Source organism: Convolutriloba macropyga, chromosome 11 (genome assembly GCF_964194025.1).
Source record: "Convolutriloba macropyga chromosome 11, txConMacr16.3, whole genome shotgun sequence".
Lineage (NCBI taxonomy): Eukaryota > Metazoa > Xenacoelomorpha > Acoela > Convolutidae > Convolutriloba > Convolutriloba macropyga.
In genome coordinates this window covers 40,747,485-40,773,863 of record NC_134478.1, presented here as the reverse complement: position 1 = coordinate 40,773,863, position 26,379 = coordinate 40,747,485, and the positions used below count along the sequence as shown (strand labels likewise).

Genomic DNA, 26,379 nt, shown 5'->3' with positions numbered 1-26,379 from the left:
CATAATTGATTCGATATTTATCGTTTTGCAATCTTTGTCAGTGACTCCTCAGCTTAAGGAAATGGCACATATTTAAAACCTTCCACATCCACTAAGAGGATAAGAATGATCTCTTTATAATAATTCACAATAATATGCGCTTTATACTTATCGGGTAACTTAGGGTACCATTATATATGATTCCTGGTTCTGATCTATTCGAGCCATTGTAGTTCACGAAGAAGCATAAAGCACAACATTAACTTCATATTAAATTTGATCCTGTAACGATGTGATTAGACTGGGACACTTAGTGAAATGGGCGGGTTATTGTTCAAATCAGCATATATGATTAGGGTATTTGAGATGTTTCTCTTTTCAACAATTGGCTCATTGACACTGCATTCTTATAGAAGGTTGCTGCAGTTCAAAAAAAGATGGATAGAGTTTAATATATACTCTATGACAAAGTTGCCGTCTTTTTTAATAAGCAATTTTTAATCGATTTAAATTTGCATCTTTTTTAACACTCCAGTGTACATTTATGCATTATTCAAATTCATTGAGTGAAATAAAGCACTAAAAATCTGTTCTAGTATCAGAGAAGGATTGCTCTCAAATAGGATAAAATTGAGAAATTGTCGACAATTCCGATAAAATTGAAAGAGCTTTAACAGAACTTTTTTGATCCTTAATAGATTGAAAGGTTTATAAGCTTCTGCATTTAAAACTATGGGTTTTTTGAAATCTATGAAGCTAAAATGTTTTCATGGTGAGAATTTCCAGTGGGGTTTTCCTGACTCAACTATTTAGCATATGAGCGCTAAAAAAGCCCAAGATTGAAGTGTGAGCAGTACAATGGCTATTTTCTGCAACGTATAACTAAAGTAACATTCGAGCCAGAAACGTCTGCTTAACTGCATTGTTCCTAAAAGACCAACTGATCTCAACCTAAATTGTGGCACTCACCTTCAAAATTACCGCGTTAATTCAATTTAGTAAGCTAACTCTTCCAGTTGAGCTCATTAAGTCAACTGTTCAAAATACTAAAACTTCGGTCGAAGTAACTCAAGACGTAGATGTTACAAAAAAATTAGTCAGGCTAGAAAAATTCAGAGCGAATTGCGAGGCAATTTGTTTAAAATATGTTGGCACCAACTGTTTGCTTTTGTATGTCATTATCAGTACGCGAAGAGTAACTTGTATTATAACTCAAATACGGTTCACAACTATCATTCGACTCTAACTCCATTCAAACCTCTATATTTGCCTTTATTTCTCATCCAAGGCGCTCCTTTCTACAGCAAGCTCAAAATCTGTTTGCTGAAGGGTTAAAACAGCGTGAACACGGATATTTGCGTGAACACGAAATCAACCAACCTAACCGATAGCAGTTCAAAGCCGAACACAGTCAACTTCCTACTGGTTTCTTATTCTTTAAGTGTCGGTCAAAAGATTTTTTTTCTGCTGGTCAGACAAGTTACAAGTATGTGGCCAGCCTTTCGCTTAGTCCATATCGAAACAAAATACAACTCATTTTTTACCAATTCTATTCTGATGTTTTAATCTGCTCAGCAAGACTCTCGCTTAGTAAATTTGGGGCCCGAACAGATTCCTCAACACAATAGAACAAAAAAAAATACAGCTATCATCTAATTAGTCTCGCGTAAACAAGATGTCTTGCACCTTACTTCGATTCCACTCTCATTCATTTTTTTACTTTTTCTTAAACACTCCATTGAGTTAAAAAAGAAGTAAACAAAAAGTTCGATACCTCATTTTTGTGCTGCACGGGGTTTGGTTTCGGTGATTTTATGATACAGATTAGAGTTGCACTTTTATATCATCGCTTGTCCTTTTTAGCTTCAGTTAATATTATTTGAAAAAGTAGAAAAAGGAGGAGTTTTTAGTTTTACTCCTATCTCTAACGAATAACCAACAGCAAGTGTGAATACTGTCGAAAACAAATTACAAAATTTTTACAATTTCTAATTGACTCCCACTCAAGCCAAGTCTTCACTCATCTTTACTCTCTACGGCTCTTTTTGCACTCAACAGTCTTATCAAATATTTTTAAAAAGTGTGAATGTAAACAAGGTGGTGCAGTGGTTAACAGTGCAAACGCAAAAAGAGCAAATATTGCCAATGGCAGTTCGAATAAGTGTTCAGTCAATTTTTTTGTGTTTCTCCGTAATATAACCATTACAATATCTTTTACAAGTAACGATGTTCAGCAATTGCAAACTTCCTCATTTTTCGACACAACATAAATTGGTTCGGTGCTCTAACACAGCAGTACATCTGCAAGAGTTGATTCGAGCCCTACCAATTAACATCAACTTTTAGGTTGCTCTTACTCTTACCCTTTATTTTATAATGTTTTTTAACAAAGCTTACTAAGCTTACTAACCTATGGAATTCAATATTCATATTTCAAAGGCTAGGAGGCTGGCTGAGAAGTCAAACAACCTGCACCTGGACAAATCAAGATCAGCCATTAGAAGTCCTCCATCAACTTTAACTTTGTAAAACTCAAACGTTTTTTAGCTGTGTGTCGGACCTCTTTAACCGAATGGCTGTAAGAGAAACTTATATTATAACCTGGAGTTGCCATTTCATCAGCATTGCCCCATGTGCACAAAACACGAAAGGAGCAATATTTTTTGTTCGAATTCAGTTCTGATGTTTTTTCACAAAAGTCGATACGAATTCCACAAGGCAAGGAACCACACTTTGTTTACAATCTTTTCCCAGTCTGTCGTACAGCTAATCAAAGGCTTGTGGTTGACGTGTTCATCACGTGACCAAACGAAACAAATCCCAACCCAGTGAACCGAATCTTGATACAACTTGACAAGAAATATACTAGATCTTCGTTAGTCCTGCCAAGATCTTGACATGGTACTTACCATGAAAATATCAAGATTTGTACGAACTTGCAAGATCCTTACGAAACAAGATTTTCACAAGATAACCAAGAAAGATTAATCATGACTTGGCAAGATATGCACTTTTTTCAAACTCAAAAGACACTTTATACAAGAGTTATCACAAATTTGTTTGATTAAGCACAAATTATAAATATTGTTCAAGAATTATGATGAATTATCAAAAATTGTCCGAAAATTCAGCTCCAAATGATTTATCAAACAAAAACTTTAACAAACATGCAAGTTCTAATAGAGAACAATTTTCAGCTTTATATTGTTTTCTTAAATTTCTATTCAATTTCTCAAGATTGTCTCTGTAGAACATTATCATCACATTAGAGCAACATATTTTCCCTGTAGTCGGACAGATTGAAAAAATAAAACAAATTACGAAAACGTGCGGGGTACTGCTGCAAGTGTTTCTGAATTCCAGTACAAGTCTTCTATACAAAGGTTCTTGAAAGGTTTTGGACCCTTCTGAAAAATTCAGCTGGGTATTGGAAAATTTTATTCACGTGAAAAGGACAGTTCTTGACCTCAGCATTCTTACGCTCTTGCGTTTCGTTTTTTTTAATTAAAGTTTGCAAATTTGAATATAATCCGCGGGTATTTAGAATTGAGGCCGCAAAGTTACTTTGCTTGCGAAACTGACGCAACAGTTGATGGTATTCTGTTTTGACAATTTGATAGGGACATAATTGGACATGCTAATTTTCACATAACAACTTGTTAATTAAATGTACACAACACATAGATTTCTGTTGATCTCGTATTTGGAATTGGAGGAAAACAATAGTTCCACTTCGATTATTATTCCGTCCCTTGTGGGAGACAGATTTATGTTAAAAAAACTCTCGAGATGAACCAGATTAGTTATTTTGCAAGACTTTTAAAAACGGACGGTTATCTGGCGAGGGGTTGTTCATTCGTTTTGTTTCCTGGTAACAAATTCCAAATAATATCATTTTTAGAGTACGTGGAAAAGGGTTTTACATAATCAAAGTTTGTTTCAAGTTGATATAACAGAAAATTGGGAGTGTATATAGTTGCGCTATGATTGTCAGTTTTTCCCACAATGATTTAGAGAAGTTTTAATCTGCACGAAATTGAAAACTATTTTTTTTGACTTCTTAAAGTGAAATAAAGTCTGCTTTGGTTTAAGTGTTGTCAGATAATTCGTCATACCAACATCCGACATCAATTTCATTGGCAAAGAATTTGACTCCAGAAATATAATTTCTAGAACAATTTAGATAAATTAAAGGCATGATGGAATTAATGGAATTAATAGTTTTTTTTATAGGTACTCAATTAAACAAAACTTTAAACTCAACAATGGATCAGCTTGCATTTTTCTGCATCTTTCTTAACCCTAAAAGATAGTTTCTGACCTCCCTATACTGGTGACCAAGTTAAATGTTGCCAACAAATTTTTTTCAAAAAAAAAACAAACATGTTTTCCTGTGAAAATTAATTATTAATGTCAGTATGAATTGTTTCGGCTACGCACTCTATATCACTGTTTTCTGAAAAGACTTCTCACTGTGTTCCATTTACTGGTGTTTAAATAATGGTTTGAGAACTAGCTTTACGCTTAAGAATGAATAATGAATTTACTGGGCAGAGTCAAGACGAGCGAAGCCGAGTTGAAAAGAAGGTTGAAACATTTCAGTTATAGCTGAATGCAGATAGTTTTCTAATGTTTCGACAAATTTTGATAGCATGCTATAGGGAATGAAGCAATCTCCTAAACAACTTGTTAATTCTTCTTGATCAACAGTTTAATTAGAAAGTTTTTTCTAGTGGAATATAAATTTTCATTCTTTTCTTAGATTACTTTTAGAAGATGGCTGCTTTGAAAATAAAGAATAGGTGTTCTGTTCTGATGTACATAGCTGTGTATGCGTGTGTAGTTAGGTTATTCAATGCTTACATCCCTGAAAAAGAAGCTTTTATATCAAAAGGCATTGGCACAGATTGATCAAATTTAATTTTGTTCTAATATTTTCACGAATTAGTTGCAAATTGAGTTTCCCTAAAAGTTGGAAAAACCCTATTATCTTTCTTGAAAAAAAAACTGTTTTAACAAAAAACTTTGGCAAATAACCGGGTCGAGTTTTTTGCTGACAATTTTGTAAGAAATTCGCTGAAAGCCGCTGAAAGAAAACCATTTTCAATGGTTAAATCTTACATAATTATCCGCATAGTGAGCTGAATTTCAGACACAATTCTCACAATTTCAAAACTGGCCAACACATTAAACGGAGTGAACAGTGAACAAATTATATAAATTTTATTCACTGAACAATATTTCTTCTCAGCGGCTGTCAGCGCATTTCTTACATAACCATCACAACTTTTAGCACTTACACAATTGCAGCATTTATTTTACGCATTTGTCAACGTTTTCCTCAAGACTAAACAGCATTGCGCAAAAGCAACTTAAAAACATTTGGAAGTCTGCCAAAAGACTTAAGTTTGATTGTCCTCCTTCCGTTGGAAATGACGAAAGTTTGACCTTTTCAGTTCTTCTGTTTTTTGAAATTATCATTAAAAAACAGCGCATTTTTTTAATTGATCTTTGGCTTTTAAGAACAGCAACAAATGAAAGAGCTAAATGCTGACTATGTCATAAGAAATATTGAGCAATAAAATTGCACACAAAAATTTTTTTGGAAGCTTAATGTTGAAGGTGCCGAAATTCTCTCCTTCTGCAGTGCTCAATTTATGTAAAAATGAAATTTGTAATTGTTAAATTTTTGTAGGAACTTGTTTAAAGATGTGCAGCTTTTTTTGCAAGAAATGTGCTGAATTTTGTGAAGAATGTGCTGTAAGTACTGAATTCAGGAATTTTGGATGTGCTGAAATTATGTGAGAGATGTTTTGATAAAAGAGCTGAAATTTTGTAAGAAATGTGTCGAATTTATGCGAGGAACGTGCGTGAACTGTTGAGTTTGTGATTTTTGGAAGCGCTGAAATTATGTGAGAGACGTGTTGATAAAGGTGGATTTTGTAAGAAATGCGTTGACAAGACATTAAGGATATTTCTTGCTTAATATCAGCACATATCTTACAAGTTTTTCCGCTTACAACCGCTGACATCTCGAACCGGGTAGGAGGAATGCATTTAGAGGTAAAACAGAGGAAACTGGTAAGAAATATGATGAAATTCATGGCATGGGCCTGTCATGGAAATGGTTCTGAAGGGAAATGAATATATGTACTCATAGCAACAAAACAACCAAAAAAAGTTAAAGCAGCGTAAGTGACGGACTTTCAAACACTCGTTTCAATCATAGTGTCCTGTCAACAGATTTCGACGATGAAGGCCATACAATAAAAGCAATTTCATTATAATTAATTGCAAAATTTATTAAATCAACTTAGTTGCGATAACTACAGTAGCAACATTTATCAATAAAATAACTGTTTAGCCCCCAATGGAAACTATAAAAATCTGAAACAATGGCAAAACTCAGCTCTTCTGTCTCATGATGAAACATTTTCCCACGATTCTCTTCTCTGCTCTTTTGATTTTAGCTTACAGCCGCTAAAAAATTTCAGCGGGTAAATCCTATATAGTTATCTGTTTATTCAGGTGAAACTTCAGAAGATTCCGTTTGCAATTTCAGAACATGTCAACACATTGAAAAGATAATCGTGTCGAATTCTTGCGTCTGAAATAGATTTTTTTATTGCATGTCGTGCTTGGCCTTTTCATGAGTCGAGCAGAGCTCTGTTCATAAAACAGTTTTTTTTGCAAATTCTGACGTGATTAATATTTCTGCTTCTGTACATACAGACGCAGCAACGATGCACTACAAGAAAAGCGCAGCAGAGCAGTCCACCTTAAAAAAATTGGAAAACTACCAAGACATTAATTTTGTCAACTCTTAATATGAAGTAGTTATCGCAGCTGAATTACTTTGCCACATTACTTGATTGAATGAACTGAGGTAGTTTAGATGTGATTGTCTTCCTTCCGTTAGCCATAATGAAAGTGTTACTTTGTCAGTTGTTCTCTCTTCTTAAAAAATAAGTTCAGCATAAAAAGAACCAGTTTTTAAAATAACAATCTACATTTTTGATTGAAGAGTGGTTCTTCAGAATCGCAAAAGGCGAAAGAGCGTACATGTTGTCTACGCTGTAAGCGACGGTGAGCAGTGAACTTTCAATTTTCATGTTAGGAATGGGCTGAGGGCCTTGAAAATCGCTTTTTGTCTTTTTCTGATAAGCTGAAATTATGCAAGAATTGTGCTGAAATTTTGAGGTGTTGAAATTATGTAAGGGAAATGCAGCAAAAAGTGCTGAATTTCTCACTTCCTGAAGTCAGAATTTTATAGGGATTGTGCTGAAATTTTGTAGTGTTGAAATTTTTTAAGGATTGTGTTGATAAATGTACTGTTTTTTTTGTAGAAATTTCGCTGAAATTGTGTTATTTTTTTTGCAGAAAACGAATTCATAATTGCTTATTTTTTTTATTCAGCTGATTCAGCGCCTGAAACAAAACTTTCAACGCTTTCAGCATATTCTTGTCGTACAATCAACGCACTTCCGACAAAATCTCCGCTTACAACCACTCATCTCGACGCGAGTTTTGAAACCATTTAAATTGTCCTCGACAACTCGTACCCAAATGCTCTTAGTTTACAAAATTTAATAAATCTATTTTTTTGAAAGTGAGGAAATTGAAAAGAAATTTACATTTTTGGCTAGTTATAATTAAAAGATCTTTAACATTGCTATTAGGATGAGGCTCAATTATACCTAAAACAAGCAACCTTTTACACAGCCAAAATTTTGTTTCTCTCTCATTTCCCGGGCCGAGACCAAATGGTTAACTTGTAAGAACTTGCAAGTTTCTTACAAAAGATGGTTAACTTGTAAGAACTTGCAAGTCGAATGGTTAACTTGTAAGAACTTGCAGTCGAATTGTTAACTTGTAAGTTTAAGTCCAAACTTGAAAACCCATTAAAAAAAGTTATGATTGATTTGATATAAGAAAATTGCTAGTTATATCGGGGTTTTTTGAATTAATCTTATTTGACGAAAAATTCCAAAAAATTTTGAATGTTAAATTTTTCTGACTTTATTATTTTTTATTGTTAAAATTGAGAAGAGTATATTAGTCCATATTAAAACCTTTTGCGCGTGGTTAAACGGATAATAAATTTGTTGTTGTTCTCTGCCATTTTTTGGGAAAACAAATAAAAATTATTGCTTGATTTTTTTCTTTGTACTTTCAACGTTAAATTTTTTTAACTTTCTTGTTGACGTTCTCTACAAAGAACGTTAAAGCTGCAACTATGGGCCGATTGATATTTCATTGAGTAATGTAATTTAACAAGAGTTTGAGGGTCCCTCTTTCCCTATGAGATATTGCTGCTTAGCCGAAACGAAACAAAATTCTTTTTTTTTGCAAACTCTAAGTCGTGTTTTCTTTTTTTTTGTTATGATTGCAGCCAATTCAAATTTTATACGCCGGCTTGAAACAAAATTAATGAACACAAAAAGGTCCAAGTAGAGGAAACGTGCTAAAAAAACATCGAATGGCTTGAATATTTTACATTAAAATGTACTATTTGTTAAAAATTTTTGGGTGTGGTTCTCTTCAAATACCAAGAAAAAAGAAAAACCTCTACGAAACTACTGGTTTCTACTGAAAAAGCAACAAAAATACTGTTTTAACAGTCGGTTGCAGGTTTTTTGTGATAAAAAGATAGCTTACTGTCTTGCCGTTTCGAAAATCTATTCTTTTGGTATAGTTTTTTATTGCTTTATTTTGAAGAAAATTGACTCTGCTTGACCTCAACCAGAAGAAACAATTCCAAAAAGAGTTGACTGTTCAAAGTTTCCGACTTTAATTTTTTTTGTAGTGAGAGTTGGGAAGAGTATAATAGTCCATTTTAACAGTTTTCGCAGTATTCAAAGTATTTTAAGAGTAGTCCAATTTATATGTTTTCGTGCGTGCTTGTGCAAGTGCGGGTGTTTGTGTGTGTGGGCATTTGTGTGTGATGTGTGTGTGTGTGCGTGTTCGTGTGTGTGTGTGTGTGAGTTTGTGTGTGTATGTGTGTGAGTGGGTGTATGTGTGTGTGTGTGTGTGTGTGTGTGTGTGTGTGTGTGTGTGTGTGTGTGTGTGTGTGTGTGTGTGTGTGTGGTATGTGTGTGTGGTGTGTGTATGAAAAATTTCCCATTGTTCTAGCCAGGAGACTTCAACCCATCGTCAACTCATCATCAGCCCATGAAAAAAGAAAATCAGGAAATTTTGAAGAAAAAACCAAGAAAACTGAAGAGGAAATGAAAAAAGAAGATGGAAGAACACTTTTGCTGATGCTATAGATTAATATTTTTCTAAATGTTTTTTTAGATGGTTCTTTTGTCGAATATGTGGCGCAGAATATGTGTATATTCATATCTTGTGACGTTTTACTTTTTTTTACAGCATAGGCAGAATGGTTATCTTGTAAGAACTTCGCCTTGCAAGTTTCTGCCAAAAACTTGCAAGTTTTTACAAGATGACCACTCACAAGTTGAAGGTTTATCTTGTAGGAGCCTTGTAAGTCGAATGGTTAACTTGTAAGTCATTTGTAAGACGAATGGTTAACTTGTAAGTAACTTGTACGTCGAATGGTCAACTTGTAATAACTTTCATATTTTTGGAAGAAAAACTTACAAGGCGATGCATCGCCTTGTAAGAACTTGCAAGAAACTTGCAAGTTCTTACATGCTAACAATTTCAAATCCACCCGGGTTTTCTTAGATCACTCATAGTTTACTGTTTTCTCGGTTAACGCAATGTCATTAGAGTACAGTTAGAGCTTTTTAATATTTTACTCGAGTATTGATGAAACTTTTAGATGGGTGATCTTAACACATTTCGCCATAATCTAAGTAAAAACTGAAATGATTTACTATCGATGGATGACAAATACGAAAGTTTCACTGAGAACAAGTACCAAGAAAAACGGAGACGTTTGGTTTATTTCAACTCCTATGTTTATTTTCAAGCAAAGAATTTTTCTTTCAGTAATATGCAAAATTATGCGCTAAATACGTTAGAACAAAATCTAAGTCCACCTCGGGCCTCACACTCAGCACTCGGGTGCCATCGTCCTCGGTTTAGGGCACTAAGTCCCTCGGGCAACTGAGAATTTGTTCTAACATCTATTTAGAATAGAACATTATCACTCATGGTTTGCATCGCCCACTTGAACTTCTTCAACAACTTTTCTCAGCCTCAGAGATTTGTGATCTGAAGAAGTCTTGTCCATACGTGAGCACAACTTTAGTTTCATTACCATGTGTGAACAAACCATGCACGTTATTAACTTTTGTACCGCAGTGAAAAGAAACAGTTTCAGTAGAAAAAAAGTATTTAGCGGATCAATGCTTTTTGCCCCCCCCCCCAGCATAGTGGGTATTTAATTTTTACGCTCCCGATGTTCATTCCTTTTTACATGTTCTATATAACAAATCTTTTATGATTGGGGAGGCGAAAAACTGGAGCGGAAACAGATTAGATGTCGTTCTGCTCACAAAACGCCTTTTGGCAATTTTTTTGTATTTTCAGAATCTGGATAGTCCGACCAGACCCAACAGTTCTCCCCAAAAAGAGACTAAGTCATAAAACATATACAGAAAGTAACGTTTTTTTTCTGAAAAAAATTATGCTAAAGTTTTCTACCACTTTAATGGTTTGAAAATTTAGTCTGCGCAAATCAAGTTGGTCTGAATACCCAGCTCGCGACCAAATTGCCTCTGGCACCCCAGTGCGCGACCGAAATGTGTCTGACACCTCAAGTGCGCAATTCAAGTCGCTATAACGAGAGCCAATTTCGACCAGGATGGTCTGATCAGAGATCGATTGGGCCGTGCACCTCAACCTGGGTTATCTTCTTCGGGCGTTAATAAGACACCCTCGTTGATAGCTTATGCAACTGTTGGAGTCACAACGGGAACTGGTCAAGAACGTTATCACGCATTTGTTATTGATTTCTCGAAGTCATTAAACAACTCAGTTGAACCTCGCAGTTTGACAGCTTCTCGATGGCGATAACAACCATGTAATACTTATAGATGAATTCGTTCGAGTTTTAATCAACACCTGTTGCGATAATAGCAGTTAAGTAAACTGCCAGTGTAACAAATTTTAATGCCCGATCGACACTGGAAAAAACACTTCAGCATTAGACTACGAGTTTATCACACTTTTTATTGCCGCTGTTTCTAAGTAAACAGTGGCGATAAAAGAGTGGTGATAAACTCGTAGTCTAATGATAGAAACAGTTTCCTCATAGGTGAGTTCGTTCGAGTTTTGGTAAACAACTCAATTTGTGTCATTAAAGTCATCCTGCTAAAAAGTCACGAGGCAATCAAGTTTGGTAAAATTTTACCCGGTTTGTATCCAATTTTGAAGACCGTTTTAAAAGTCAATTTTAAACGGAATAAGATGAACATATCTGGGTTGTGTTATATTTGTTTACTTTCTTTCATTGTTATGTTTGCTGTTTATGGAGATGCAAGCGTTGACCAGACTATGACACCGGATGCCAAGGGTTGCGAGGTGGCCAAAGCATCAATTGACAAAGTCATCTATTCCAGAATTTTCAAGGCAGTAACGTTTTTTCTTATACAAATTTATATCCAGCAGCTAAGGAAAATTTAGCCGAGCATCCCTAACCCAAAGCACAAAAACACCCTGAACCCACAAAAGCGTACACACGCACAAGCACCTACACACACGCACACACACATAGGCAAACACACACACACTCACACACACACACACACACACACACACACACACACACACACACACACACACACACGCACACGCACACGCACAAGCACGCATACACATATATACACACACCTCAAACACACACACAGACACAATCAAACACACACACACACACACACACACACACACACACACACACACACAAACACATAAACGTAATAAGTAGAGTAAACGAAAACCTCATTGCTGTTGATTTTGTTATCATATTTTGGTGTCAAAGATTTGCACTCTAAAAACGAAGAACAAATATTTTTACAAGAACTTTTGGTAGAAAATGCTGTTGAAATGTATTCACTACCTTCTTTTTGCAAGATTTTTGAAATGATCTAGAATCCATTTTTTCCTCTAATTGATTCATCAAACTAGCCCTTTACGAGGTTGCTCCTTAGGATAGCATTAGCAAAAAATAAGGAAGCTAAAAATAATAAGGTTGTGATAGCTTCTTCTTAGGACCTCGTGATTATCTAGGAATTTGTCATAGATAACTAGAAAAATAGTAACTGTTGAAAATTATGCCAAAAGTTTAAGCAAATATAGCCTCGCATTGCAGCTAAAAAACGCAAGAGAAACAAAAAAAAATTAAACAAAAAGAAATCATATAGAGGTCATATGATACTCACACCTAATTCGAAGATCATTTTCACAAAAACCCAAATGAGATCTAGACTTTATGAAAAGACCCAAAAAATCAAGAGGGCGATGTTGAATATATGGTTGAGCACATACCTAAAGTTTTTATACAAACTCTTTTCGTGGCTTCACATGAAAATGGTTCCGCTCACTCTTTTCATGGGCGAAGAAGTTACGTTCTTATCATTGACAATTATAATCAAGAGAAAAGTTATTTCAACGTTCAGTTAGTCAGTCACATGCTTAACAAATTAAAACCAATCATGGACAACCAACAGTTAAAAAGCAGAAAAAGTTGCCTACAGGCAGAAACTTAAAATTCCGAAAGCAGTCAAAAAGCAATACTTAGAAACGAATACAGACAAATCACAAAAGCTGAAGTCAATCCATGAGAGCACTTGTATACACTGTATGAACAGCTGCACATATTACTCTTCTACAATTTTTGGGGTCTTCCATGTTATAGCCCCCCATGAAATTATAGCCCCCATTACAATTACCATGTTGAGGGGGGCCATAGGTTTTCTGACCATCAAGCAGGGGGGGCTATAATGGGAAAGACCCAAATTTTGTATGAAGATGCCTGGGAATTTCTAGAGTTAGCCAACACTAGTACGCGCGTTCCCGAGTTAATTCAAGAAAATTAGAAGGCTGCAAAACTAGAATTCAACACAAGAGTCACAGGCTTTGTATCAGTCATAAGACAAATCATAACCGCCAACGAGGGAATCGAATTCCATATGAGTTGCACTCTAAAAAGATTTGCACTCTAAAAACGAAGAACAAATATTTTTTACAAGAACTTTTGGTAGAAAATGCTGTTGAAATGTATTCACTACCTTCTTTTTGCAAGATTTTTGAAATGATCTAGAATCCATTTTTTCCTCTAATTGATTCATCAAACTAGCCCTTTACGAGGTTGCTCCTTAGGATAGCATTAGCAAAAAATAAGGAAGCTAAAAATAATAAGGTTGTGATAGCTTCTTCTTAGGACCTCGTGATTATCTAGGAATTTGTCATAGATAACTAGAAAAATAGTAACTGTTGAAAATTATGCCAAAAGTTTAAGCAAATATAGCCTCGCATTGCAGCTAAAAAACGCAAGAGAAACAAAAAAAAAATAAAACAAAAAGAAATCATATAGAGGTCATATGATACTCACACCTAATTCGAAGATCATTTTCACAAAAACCCAAATGAGATCTAGACTTTATGAAAAGACCCAAAAAATCAAGAGGGCGATGTTGAATATATGGTTGAGCACATACCTAAAGTTTTTATACAAACTCTTTTCGTGGCTTCACATGAAAATGGTTCCGCTCACTCTTTTCATGGGCGAAGAAGTTATGTTCTTATCATTGACAATTATAATCAAGAGAAAAGTTATTTCAACGTTCAGTTAGTCAGTCACATGCTTAACAAATTAAAACCAATCATGGACAACCAACAGTTAAAAAGCAGAAAAAGTTGCCTACAGGCAGAAACTTAAAATTCCGAAAGCAGTCAAAAAGCAATACTTAGAAACGAATACAGACAAATCACAAAAGCTGAAGTCAATCCATGAGAGCACTTGTATACACTGTATGAACAGCTGCACATATTACTCTTCAACAATTTTTGGGGTCTTCCATGTTATAGCCCCCCCCCATGAAATTATAGCCCCCATTACAATTACCATGTTGAGGGGGGCCATAGGTTTTCTGACCATCAAGCAGGGGGGGGGGGGCTATAATGGGAAAGACCCAAATTTTGTATGAAGATGCCTGGGAATTTCTAGAGTTAGCCAACACTAGTACGCGCGTTCCCGAGTTAATTCAAGAAAATTAGAAAGCTGCAAAACTAGAATTCAACACAAGAGTCACAGGCTTTGTATCAGTCATAAGACAAATCATAACCGCCAACGAGGGAATCGAATTCCATATGAGTTTGAAGTCGTCAAGCGTGAACTACGAGAGAATTAGTAGTAGTGCTATACATAGAGAAACTGGTTCTACCCAAGTCCTTCCCAAAAACGGGCTGAACTGATCTACACAGGCAACATTTCTGGGGGGGGGGGGGGTGATATGACTTGAGAATCAAAATGGATGTTATGGCTCAAAATTGCGCAAAATTGAAGCAAAAGCAATAAGGATTTGGTCCCGAATTTTACAAAACAAAAACTTGCAAAATGAAAAAATTAGATTCCTCAAGTGAAAACAATTCAACTTCAATTTTATGTTACATCAAACATAAAACAGTTACAGTAGTGTAGCAGTTAGGATAAGTGGCAGAAAAGAGAATTCAAGAGAGGTCACAACCCCTTAGTTCACCTGAAAATTAGAATCAAGTTTTCATTGGAAGTGCAATGGTACCCCATGATCAGGCCCTTCCAAACAATAATTACGGATGATCAGACCCATCCAGATATAGTCACCCATAATCAGACTTTTGCGAGTTCAAAATGCTTGGCTTGTCCAGGTACTCGTTCAAATCTGCCCGTTATCAGACTTTGCCTCTTTCAAAACATTGGCGCATTTGTGCGTCGTTCAAGAGTTTTGGAAGCGTTTTTGCCTCGACAAAATTTTGGTATGTGTTTCTGGCTCAACCGAAAAATTGGGTGCGTTTTTGACCCGTTCAAAATTATCTATGATCAGACTCTACAAATTATCTACAAAGTTAAAACTTTGAATGCCTTTTTGAAACACCCATTGCTGTAAATGCGGTAAAAATTCGTAAGAATTGTGTTCTTTAGCGCTGAGTGCTATGAATGTGGCGGCAAAAATCAGCGCTTATTTTACCAGAAAAACTCCAAAAAATTGGAGTTACCAAGGAATCTATGAATTAGTCGTAAGAATTGCGTTGAATCCGGGGAAAAATTCCAATTTACTTTTACTTTGTTAAAGGGTAGTTTTACTGTCTAGCAACCCTACACGTTACTATTATTTAAAACTCAAATCCTTCTTTACGCATGGGTTCGACTTGGGTTTTATGAAAAAGGGTTACCAGAAAATCTCTTGTTGTCTATATAGAGGGACACAATAATTAGGTATATCGGCCTCGAAAGGACCCCTAGTCCTCTCGACTTCCTCGGCCCAATTACCTTCGTAAATAGGGCTAAATAATGATACCGGATCATTATCAATTAACGGAATGTTGAGAATCTCCCCAGAAGATCAGTTGTTGCTGTTGTTGTTGCTGCTGCTGTTGAATGCCATTCTAAATAAAAAGCTAGATCACTCTAGTTTCAGATTGTATAGCCACTATCCTTTCTGTAGGATAGAGGCTATCTCTTACTACTTTAGGAGGCACTGCCTCTGGCAGTGGTTGAGTCGGTACACTAGGAACAGGATCGTGTAATTCCATTATCTCACGATGACCATCCATGGTTCTGAGAAACGGAGCGAACGGATTCATAAGCGACGCGACGGTACAAAAAGGAACGCCGAACGCCAGCAGTCGAACGGAAGAAAAACAATTTTTAGACAAAATATGAAAACACCACGTATCGCAAACAATGTTAACACGGAGAGAGTAGCTTCTTCAGTCCAATACCACGAGACTGCAGCTAAGTTTTCCAAACTTTCCAAGTATCTCCATGTTGGTAAGCCAGACAATTCCGTTCGTAAATTGGAATTGAAATGGCTTAAACCAGGATGTGAATATTTGTTACCAGATTCTAAGTAAACCTCCTGACAAGCAATTGTCCTTCATGAAAATTTCAAAACGCGTGCTTTTGCACTTTGTCCTAAATTTTCATATGAAAACAATCCTGCCGTGTGCAGTGAGGGCAGATTGTCAGCAAAGTCTAAGTGACTAAACACACTCAAAGATTCCGGATTATGAGCGACGGAATGATCACTTCCATAGTGCATCCAAATGCCTTCAGCAGTTTTATACAAATAAAGCGCAATAGGATCACAAGATGTTAGTGTATAGTTAGGCTAAACTACTTGAGTGATGGGGTTCATAAATTTTATTTTCGTTGAGTTATCCATAATGACAGGTACTTTCTTAGTTCAATAGAGAAAATCAGCTATATGTACTGCTACCTTAGAACATTTGTGTACATATAACACTGCACCAGCTTTCTCTGCATGAAATCCCACCATAGAGCCTGTTCCCAGGAGCAAATTGGGATTGTCAAGATTAGAAGCGAGAGATAATAATCCGTTTAGAATCATTTGTCTCGTTTTACAAATCTCCTATTTGATGAAATTGACAATCCGTTGTCTCAAAAGGTGAGCATTTACATGCACAAATTCTATTTTAGTTCCATAGACCAGATTGGGAATTGCATCAACGTTAAAGTCCACTGGTGGAATTTTCTGTATGATTTGCTCAATTACCAATTATAAAACTGTGTATGATGTTGTTTTAACTCTGTGGGAACAAACTGTTAGAGTAGTGTTCAGTACCTCTACGTAAAACACTCTGATGTTCTAACCCTCGGTTGTTTCTCCGCTAATGTATTCCGCCTCCCTAGATTTTTTGAGGACACCTTTGTTATCTTCATTAAACATGAAAAAAGATTTCATTTCACATTGTCCTTAAATGTGAGGCAGATACGCCACTGAATCATGAGTAAAATCTGAGCCCGGAAAAATGCATGAAGTTTTCTGACCCATAGGATCCTGCATTACAAGCAACCATGGCGTTGATGGTTTGTCTAGAGCAGCAATCAACTTTCCTAATACTATTTCTCCAGTAATTGCTACCGAGCCAAATTTTACTGAACCCGTGGGTGTTTTCCATTCCACACCATCAGCCCATCGATAGCCAACCTTCGAAACTCCTCGATTGAGTCTAGCGGTAAATTGAAACTATTTTGCTCCCCAGCTTTCAATTCTCGACCATCGACAATGAAATTTTTTTAAACTTAAATTTGGAATTGGAAAATCCTGGTAGTGTGAACTCCTGGTTCGTCCAAATAGCACGACAAGTCAAAGTTTCAATTGGATAGTAAGTCGGAATCAACCGTGATTCTTCTGCAATGAATGTTGCATCATCTAATCTGGCTGAATGAGCAACTTTCCAGACAACAAAAGAAGCACGGTACATTCAAAAACTCAAGTCAGTTTCAACTTCCGTTGCCTGTAATACTAAACCACCATAGGTCATGTTTTCAGTATTTAGTTTATCAGGTGAACATCTGTCGGAAGGCATCAATGAATATATCCTTGTTGATAAAACTTGCTCAGTGTCGTATCCAATCAGTGTTCCCGTTGCTGACAGAGACATTGCAAATGTCCCCACAAGTAACAGCTATATTCTCGACCTAAGCATCAAGGCAAATAATAAAACCCTGGTGACCGCACCATTTTAGTTGCCCATCTACGAAGCAATTATCTATTAGAACTACATGGCTGTGGTTGTTGCACTTGATTAGACCTCTCATCAGGTTCAAACAAAAGCAAGTCATTATCATTTGATTGTATTTCAGCATCTTGTACACTATGTTGCTCGGTGGTCTTTTTAGAAAATGCAACCTGTTTATCTGAGGGCGTTTTTTAGGAAGCGAAATACGTTTCTCCTTGAAACTATTCTAATAATAGCACAATGCTCTTTTTGCCAGAGTTTTGCACCATAAAATTAACATCGTTGATTTTCTCTGTGATAACATACGGACCACTCCAATGGCTTTTGAGTTTTGTTGATTGACCTGTTTTCACTAGTGGTGAGTGCACCAACACGAGGTCTTGTTCTTTATAAGATGGGCCATAAAATTTTTTGTAGAATATCAGTTTTTGCCTACGGTGCTCAAGTGCACAGTTTGAACGCATATACTCAAAAAGTTGTGAAATATGAACCAACTTGTCTTGGATTGCCGACTGAAAATTCTGAGGACTGCGAAAGTCCGTCGAGGTTGGATATAAAAAGTCAATAGGCATTCTCATTTCCTGCCCAAAAATAACTCTAAAGGGTGTTTGACAAGTTGTTTCATGAGCGGCTGATCTGTAAGCCATCATAAAACCTTGCAGAAGCTCAGACCACTGAGATTGATTTTAACTAACAATATTATGCTTAACCATCCTCTAATGTTCTATTGATTCGCTCAACTTTAGCGTTACCCTGAGGGTGATAGGGCGTGGAGTAAGTCGGCTCCATTCCCAGTTTATGACAAACATCTTTATAAAGTTTTGAAGTAAATTGGACACCATTTTCACTGTGAATGTACTCTGGGACATCAAACCGGGTTATCCATGCATCAATAAGAGCATCACAGACAATATTTGCTTTTATGTCCTGCAAAGGAATTGCCTCGAACCATCGAGAAAAGTTATCACCGATCATGAAGATATATTTATGGCCTTTGCTAACAGGTAATGGACCTAGGATGTCGCAAGGTATGTGATAAAATGGTTGTGAGGAGGGCCATATTAACATCGGCATACGATGTTTTTGATTTGGACCCTTCCGTTTTTGACACTAATCGCAACTAGAGACCCAAGCCTCAACATCTCTTTTGACACCAGGCCAAAAAAAGCGTTTCCGAACACGTTGCAAGGTCTTAGCGATACCTAAATAAACAGCTCTTATGTCATTATGAAGCGGTTAAAAGTTTTGAAACTTCTCTTTTTGGAGCACAAATATGGTTAATTTGTATTGAACCGTCAGTGTCAACTATTTGACGGTAAATACAGTCATCTATTATAGTTAAGGACTCAAATTGATGCCAATAACCTATCAGGTCTGTTGGCTCTCCAAAGAGTTCTGGCCTTGGGGGCGATTCTGAGAGACTAACCAATTACAAACCTTTCCAACGTGTAGTGACCTGCCTGTTTCTTAGCAAAAGGAACCTCAGCCTCTGTTGAGGACTCTAAGTTAACTGCTGATATTTTATATGAATTGTCGTTCGTGCGTGACAAAGCATCTGCATGTGATATTTGTGTTCCCGATCTCAATCAAACAAACTTAATTTTTATATCCGTCTTGCTACCAAGCCCTCAGGTCCTTTGAAGGAATATAAACAAACTAAAGCCCGGTGATCAGTTATCACATTAAATTTTCAACCAATGAGATACTCTTGAAAATAATGGGTATATTAAACAACTGCGTACAATTCCCGCTTTGTTGCAGAATAGTTACGCTGACCCTTCTGTAAAGTTATACTAGCATACGCTATAACCTTTAAATAACCACCCTGGTTCTGGGAAAAAACAGCTCCGATACCAGACAGAGACACATCAGTACAAAGGACAAAGGTATCAGTCCCTGTAGGAAAACCCAAAATTGGGGCTTTCAACAATGTGTTTTTCAAGGACTGAAAAACTTTATCGCAACCCTCCGTCCAATGGAATCCTTTTTTTTTATTCAATAGGTTATACAAAGGTTTCGCTATTTTACCAAAACTTGGTATAAACTTCCGGTAAAATCCTGTTAGTCCAAAAAATGCACGCACCTGCTTCATGGTTTTAGGTACTGGGTATGAATTTACAGCGGCTATTTTAGCTGGATTGGTTTGAGTTCTATCGTTGGAAATAATATGACCCAAGGAACGGATAGAATTTTGAAAGAATTTACATTTGGAGGGCGATATTTTCAAATTTGCCTCTTCTATTCTACCTAGAGTGATAGCTTAAATCTTCAGGTGTTCCTCAAACAACCTGCCAATAACAATGTTGTCATCTATATACACCAGAACAATTTCGTATGTCAATCCTGTTAAGACCAGTTCCATCAATCTTTGAAAAGCACCAGGTGCATTACAAAGCCCCATTGGCATTCGTTTCCATTGATACAAACCAAATGGAGTTATAAAAGAAGTAAGATGTTGATCTTCTTCTTCTATTTCCATCTGATGGAAACCCGTTGCTAAATCTAGATTTGAAAAGTAACAGCTACCTTGTAAGCTTCCCAGAATATCTTGAATCCGTGGCAACGGCCAAGATGTCTTAACAGTCTGGGAATTCAGTTTCCTGTAGTCTAAGACCAACCGATTACTACCATCTTTTTTTTGGAACTAACACTGTTGGCGCTGTCCATTCCGAATGGGTCGGCTCTATTGGGTCTTTTGTCAGTAGGTTAATGACGAACTCTTTTAGAGTTTTCCGTTTCGATGGATTCATTGCCCGATATGGAACCCTACTTGGTTGGGCATCTTTTTTTAACTTGATTTGAAGTTTATGCAAATCGCATCTTCCAAGATCCCATTTGTCTTGCGCAAACACATGTGAATACTGCTCAAGTAGTTTCCCTGCCGCCTGAAGTTGCTCATTATTAAGCTTTTGCAAGTCCTCTGCAAAAATTTTTTCCAAGGATGGCTGAACACCTTCACCGGGAAGATTTACAAAACTAACAACAAAATTCGTAGGCGCTTCACTTAAAACTGCAATTTTCTGGTTGCTATACAATGTAATGTTGCTTTTTGTAGAATTCAAGATCCTAATGTAAATTTCACGGTCTTTGAGTACCGCTACAATTAAGTACATCTCATTATGGTTTTGCAATGACTCAATTAGGCCGCTGAAACCATTACAACTGGTAGACCCCAGCAACATTGCTTGGGTTTGAGTTAAGACCGCTTGCGACGTAGGCTTACATAAAACAAGACTTTCACTTCTTTGGGGAAGCATTGTCGTATGAATAACGTATACTGAACTTCCGTTTGGTCCACTTGACGTAGTAGTGGACGGACTAATACATTCTAAAACTCGTTCATTGACATCTAATTGACCCAAAAAGAAATCAAGTTTGCACTTTTGGCTGACGTAGCAAATCCATTCCCAGAATTACTGGTACACTTATATCAACAGCTACATAGAAAATTCCAACAAACTTTGCGCTGCCTTGAAACCATTCACACAATAAACGAGTTTTTCCCACCAAACAAAGCGGCACTCCGTTTACAGAGGCGGCATGTATGTCAGATGACTCCAAGCACCCAAAGGAAGAATCCATCCTTGCCAGAGTTGATTCTCGTAAACAATGATAATGGCTCTAGAATCTTTTAGAGCGGTCAAGAGGATATTCGAAACTTTAAGACGGGTGAGGAGGGATTTAATCTCGTATATTGGGTCCAGTTGTGTCAATTAGTAAACACAGCAAGTCAAAATTACTTTCTATAATATTTCTTTTTATTACGTGTTTGCTTGTGGACAGTTTATTCTTGTATGAGAACTAGACCCACATGACCAACAATTGCGACAATTATTTTTAGTGTCCCTTTTCGGTTGCACTGATAGCAAACAATTTCTTTATTAAAATTAACTCGTTGGTTGACGCTTGGTGATCGAGATGAATTAGAGAGAGGTCTTTGAGGCGAGCGCGAATTAGATTTTCTACGGATGATGAGGAACCCGTTTTGTTCTTTGATTTGATTTGTACCTCTCCCTAAAGTTATATTGATTTCGAGAAAACCCCTGTCTCGGTGATTGAGAATGTTTGTTTGACTTATATGTTTAACTCGGTCGCCTAGAGTCTCTCCCGGAGTTACAGTTAATTTGACTGAGAGCCGTCTTATTCATCATCGAATCCATTCGATTGATAAGTCTATCAATTGATTCTACTCCTTGAGGACTACTCTTTAAACCATTATTAACGCCGCCTTGGCTTGGAATCTCTAACCGGTAGATTACATCCAAATGCACGGCTCTTTTTAAAGCATCCGCTTGAGAAATATCTTTTTCTTTCCTAATTTCTAATTTAACATTATGATCAAGCAATCCTTCCAAGAAAACTAGCATAACACGGTGTTCTCTGATTTCCTCAGAATCATCAGGATATGCCTTTTTAGCAAGAAGTTTTAGATCTGCCAAGAACTCGGTAACCTTCTCAGACTCTCCTTGAGTTCGTTTTCTAATTGCTCTTCTGAAAAGTTCAGGGGGTTCTAGATACTGTTTCTCAAATGCATTCCAAAGGCTTTTGTAATCATTTTAAGTCTCATCGTCCAGCGAATGATAGAACTCTATTGCAGCAGCTCTCAACCTAAGTGGAAAAATCTGATGTCTTTTATTAGTGTATAGTTGATTACCATCACCATCCAACTGAATATTACCATCAGCGTCTTTACGAGGCGCCAACCAACTTTTCAAATTTCTTAGTAACTCAAATTGAGTGATATATGCAGATATATCTCCCGTGCCATTAAAAGGTTCCGGTAAAAGCATAAGAGCGGTATCCGTTGAGGTGGCCATCTTGTTACACTGCGTCCGTTCGGTCGTTCAACGTTTGGTTCCGAACCACCTACTACTACTAATTTTGCCGCACTTCAATTTTATTGATTGTTTCCGCCAAAAACACAAAAATTGCTCAAATTTTTGTACGGAAGATAGGCGAAAGCAATATAAATTGCGCTGCAACTTTATGGTTAAACTATTTTGTTCTGCAGAATAAAATAATAAGATACAATATAATTTGTTTTGTGTTAATCAAATGATGTCAATCCAAGACAACTTTTATTTTGAAAACTAGTCTAATTATTGTAGGGGATGGGGTTTAGGAAATCCTGTCACCAATCGAGCGACCCTACCCATTGCTATTATTTAAAACTCAAATCCTTCTTTATTCATGGGTTCAACTTGGGTTTTATGAAAAATGGTTACCAGAAAACATCCAATTCTAATTGTTAAATACACTTATTTAACCCACTTGGTTTTCTCTAAGATTTGGTTTGAATAACTACTGAGTCAAAAAAATTCAATTCTAAGCTCCGGCTCGATATTAACTAAGAAATCAGAACAGTGAAATTGAAATTTATATACAATCTAATATGGAAAGTTTTTTCGCCTCGGGGGGTTTGCACCACATGTTACAGATAAGCGTTCAATTTCTGACTTGTATAAAGTACAACGAACTTATTAAGAGCGACCAACGAACTCTTAACTACAAGCTGGAATACTACTCAAAATGACTCACCAGAATCTTGGGTTGTTACACCTCACCCTTCCCAGAGAGAACGCGGTAATGAAACGTCGTAAGTAAAGAGGTAATACTTTTACACCAGTAGAATTGAAATAAGAAAGCGAAACTAGACTAACAGTACCAACTGTTATGAAATTTGGGGAGAGAATTTAAAAGTTATTAAACTCTATGATTTTTTTTATTAGTCTACTGTTTTAGTTTTCGTCGGAGGAAGACGACGACGATTGGCTGGAGGCCAGCCTCCTCCGTGGCTTTTTCTTTTGATTCTGATTTCTGGGTTTTTCAGCGGTAAAAACTGCGGAGTAGATGCTGTCAAATTTTGATTGTAGCAGTTCCAACTGCCTCCTGTTATTGGTACCGTCACTGCCTGACGACTCCTGTCTGGCTCTGTTTCTTTCCTTTCTTAGTCGATCGTTTTTTCTCTTTAGTTTCTCTGTTTCGTCTTTTTCAAATTTTACGTCCTCTTGTAGTTTTTTCTTACTTCTTTTTTCTCCGTCCAAAGAGTACTCGGTTTGAAGTATTTCTTCCTCTTTTCTAGTATTTTTCAATTTGAGTTCCTCCATCCTCTCCTTGAGGTCTTTGTTTTCCGGTTTTCGTTTCCGTTTCCCACATGTTACCGATAAGCGTTCAATTTCTGACCTGTATAAAGTACAATGAACTTATTAAGAACGACCAACGAACTCTTAACTAGAAGCTGGAATACTAAGCAAAATGACTCACCAGAATCTTGGGTTGTTACAACTGCGAATCCAGAATTGTATGTCCTTTACCAAACGTCTAGACTATGCATAAAAATATCGTCTTTGACCATAATTTTTCATGAAAAGACCGTGCTCTATCAAAAGACCGTGCTCTATCAAATTGACCGTATGTAGTCTCAAAAAAATTTAACTTAGACAGTGCATTGACCGAAAAGCATTCCTGGGGAAAATATTGACAATTAAATATTATCTCGACCAAGTATTGACTTAAAAAGAAAAAACTCTCAGGGTCAAGATGAATTTGTTCATATTTCAATGCACTGTTTCTTCATGGGTCTATTCTGTCGAAAAAATGTGCGCTGTAATGTTTCATTTTTGCGAAAAAGTGGCTACAGAAAAAATTTGTTTCAGGCATAACTTTTTTCAGACTAAAATTTTGATCAGATTTTGGCTCGTTCAAAATTGGCAATGATTTGCGTGTTCAGATTTGGCCACGATCAGACTTTAGGCAGACTCCGAGCATGTTCTTGACAGTGTAATTTTGACGTCACCGCACCCCAATCCCCCCCCCCCGCCGCTGCGTTTTTGATGGTCCGATCATAAGTGATTTTGAACGAGAACCTCGGTCAAGGAACAAACACATAAAGGAACTGCTTCAAAAAAGACAACAATATTAACTCTAGTTAGATTGAAAAAACTTTAGAATAACCGGACACCGAATTGAGCAAGATCCTAAACTGATCTGAACGACCAGAAGCCAAATCGGAAATGGTTCCTCATTCCAATGAGGACATAAGGATCAGTAAAAATCAATGAAATGTAAAACATCATTTTAAAAACCAGTCGTAGAAAAGCAAAACCTAATTGCAAAGACATAAAACTGAAAATCAATTCGATTTCGAAAACAAAATATGGAGAAAATTGAAAAGAGTGTTAACCGTTAACTGTGTTCAAAATCGTGGCAGTTGTATATACTGATTCTGTCCCCCCCCCAGTATATATCCATTCTGTCCCCCCCCCCCCCCAGTATTGTGAGCATAAATTTTTTATGAGCCCCACGCGCACGTGCTATTTTCTTACATAGTAACGTCTGTATAACAACATATAATTTCTAGCGGGGGGTCATCAAAGACACGGGGGGGGGGGGGGGGACATAATAGATCCGGTTTTTCATCTATTGAAGACGCAGCCGGCATATGAGAGAGTGAACAGGCCAACAACTTTTATTTGAAAACAGCAAAGCTCCTGTTCTAAGTTTAATCGGATCTTTTCCGTTTGTGCCCCCTCCCCCGTACGTTATGCCCCCCCCCCCAGTTACAGAGCACGTGCCATTACATAGTAAATCATTATGTAAAAATAAGGCACGTGCGTCTGGGGGGTGCAAATAATATGCGCCCACTAAGCGGGGGGGGGGCACAAACGGAAAAGATCCGTTTAATCAATACAATTGATAGCATGCCCAATTAATCTCCCGTTACGTTATGTACCCCCCCCCCCTAAGTATCAAAGACGTGTCAGTAAATCATTATGTGATAATATAGAGAGTGCGCTTGGCAGGTTGCATATAAAATGAGAGGGGGGGGGGCACAAATAGAAATGATAAAAGATTTGGAAGTTCAAACAACCTTCCAAGGACTTTATTTCCTTTTCAGAAAGCAACGTAACTTATATTTATATTCCTTTCAGAAGCAAGACAACTTCATATTTGCCCGAATTTCTTTGACAAGCGATTTTGGAGCAGCTACGAAGCCTATTGTGAACGGGGGTATCGGCATTTGGCAAATAACCGACACAAACTTACAAAAAGCCAAACAGATTATGCAACAAAAACAATTGACCAAAAGTATTGCAGAAATTCTTTGTATCGATTTTGAGAAGGCAACTTCAAAAGAGTTAGCAATTCCTCTTTATAACGTTGTGGCTGCATTTTTACTTGCTGAAGGACACAACGGAGACATTCCGATTCGAGCCAAATATAAAGAACAGGCGCAATTTTGGATTGCAGCTGCAGAGATCACCGACCAGACTTCTTTTAGTCAGAAATTCGAGAATGCTGCAAATATCTTAGACGACAATAAAGGAGCCCAAGGAACAGCCTGTTTTATTTGTGAACAGGCATTTGTTTCCTTTTCTTTTCCTCTTTGCAAGCTGTAATGAAGTTTTATTGTACACCTTAAATGGAAAAAAACGCGCAAAACGGCAAAAAATATATAAAAAGGCATCGTAAAGCATGAATTCTCTGTTTTGATGTTGAATTGGCATTAAGGGTACCTATTCATGGAACGCTAATAAAAAAACACATCTTTTTGCAGAAAACCAATATCACCTATATGCAGTCACGATCAGATATTAGTTTGTGAAAAAAATGGAAAGACGCACCATTTTTCGAATAAATATTTTAAAAACTAATCTCTGATTACAACAAGATCAACACAAATAGCTGATGGACCCTATTGCCTTCGAACTTCACCCCTTCATTCCAAGGAACGAAAAAGGGGAT

General features: G+C 36.8%; 1 protein-coding gene across 1 annotated transcript; it reads left to right on the top strand.

Annotated features, from left to right (window-relative positions):
• The first annotated feature begins 11,281 nt into the window (after nt 1–11,281).
• LOC142349659 (uncharacterized) lies at nt 11,282–26,252 on the top strand. Its single transcript, XM_075401377.1, has 2 exons — nt 11,282–11,520; nt 25,566–26,252. Exons 1-2 carry the CDS (start codon nt 11,359–11,361, stop codon nt 26,031–26,033), a joined length of 630 nt encoding a protein of 209 aa, XP_075257492.1. The 5' UTR covers nt 11,282–11,358; the 3' UTR covers nt 26,034–26,252.
• The last annotated feature ends 127 nt before the right edge of the window (nt 26,253–26,379 follow it).

Coding starts and splice junctions, on each gene's coding strand:
- LOC142349659 (XM_075401377.1), top strand. CDS start 11,359: ATGAACATATCTGGGTTGTGTTATATTTGTTTACTTTCTTTCATTGTT. Junction 11,521..25,565: donor TCTATTCCAGAATTTTCAAG/GCAGTAACGTTT, acceptor TATTCCTTTCAG/AAGCAAGACAACTTCATATT.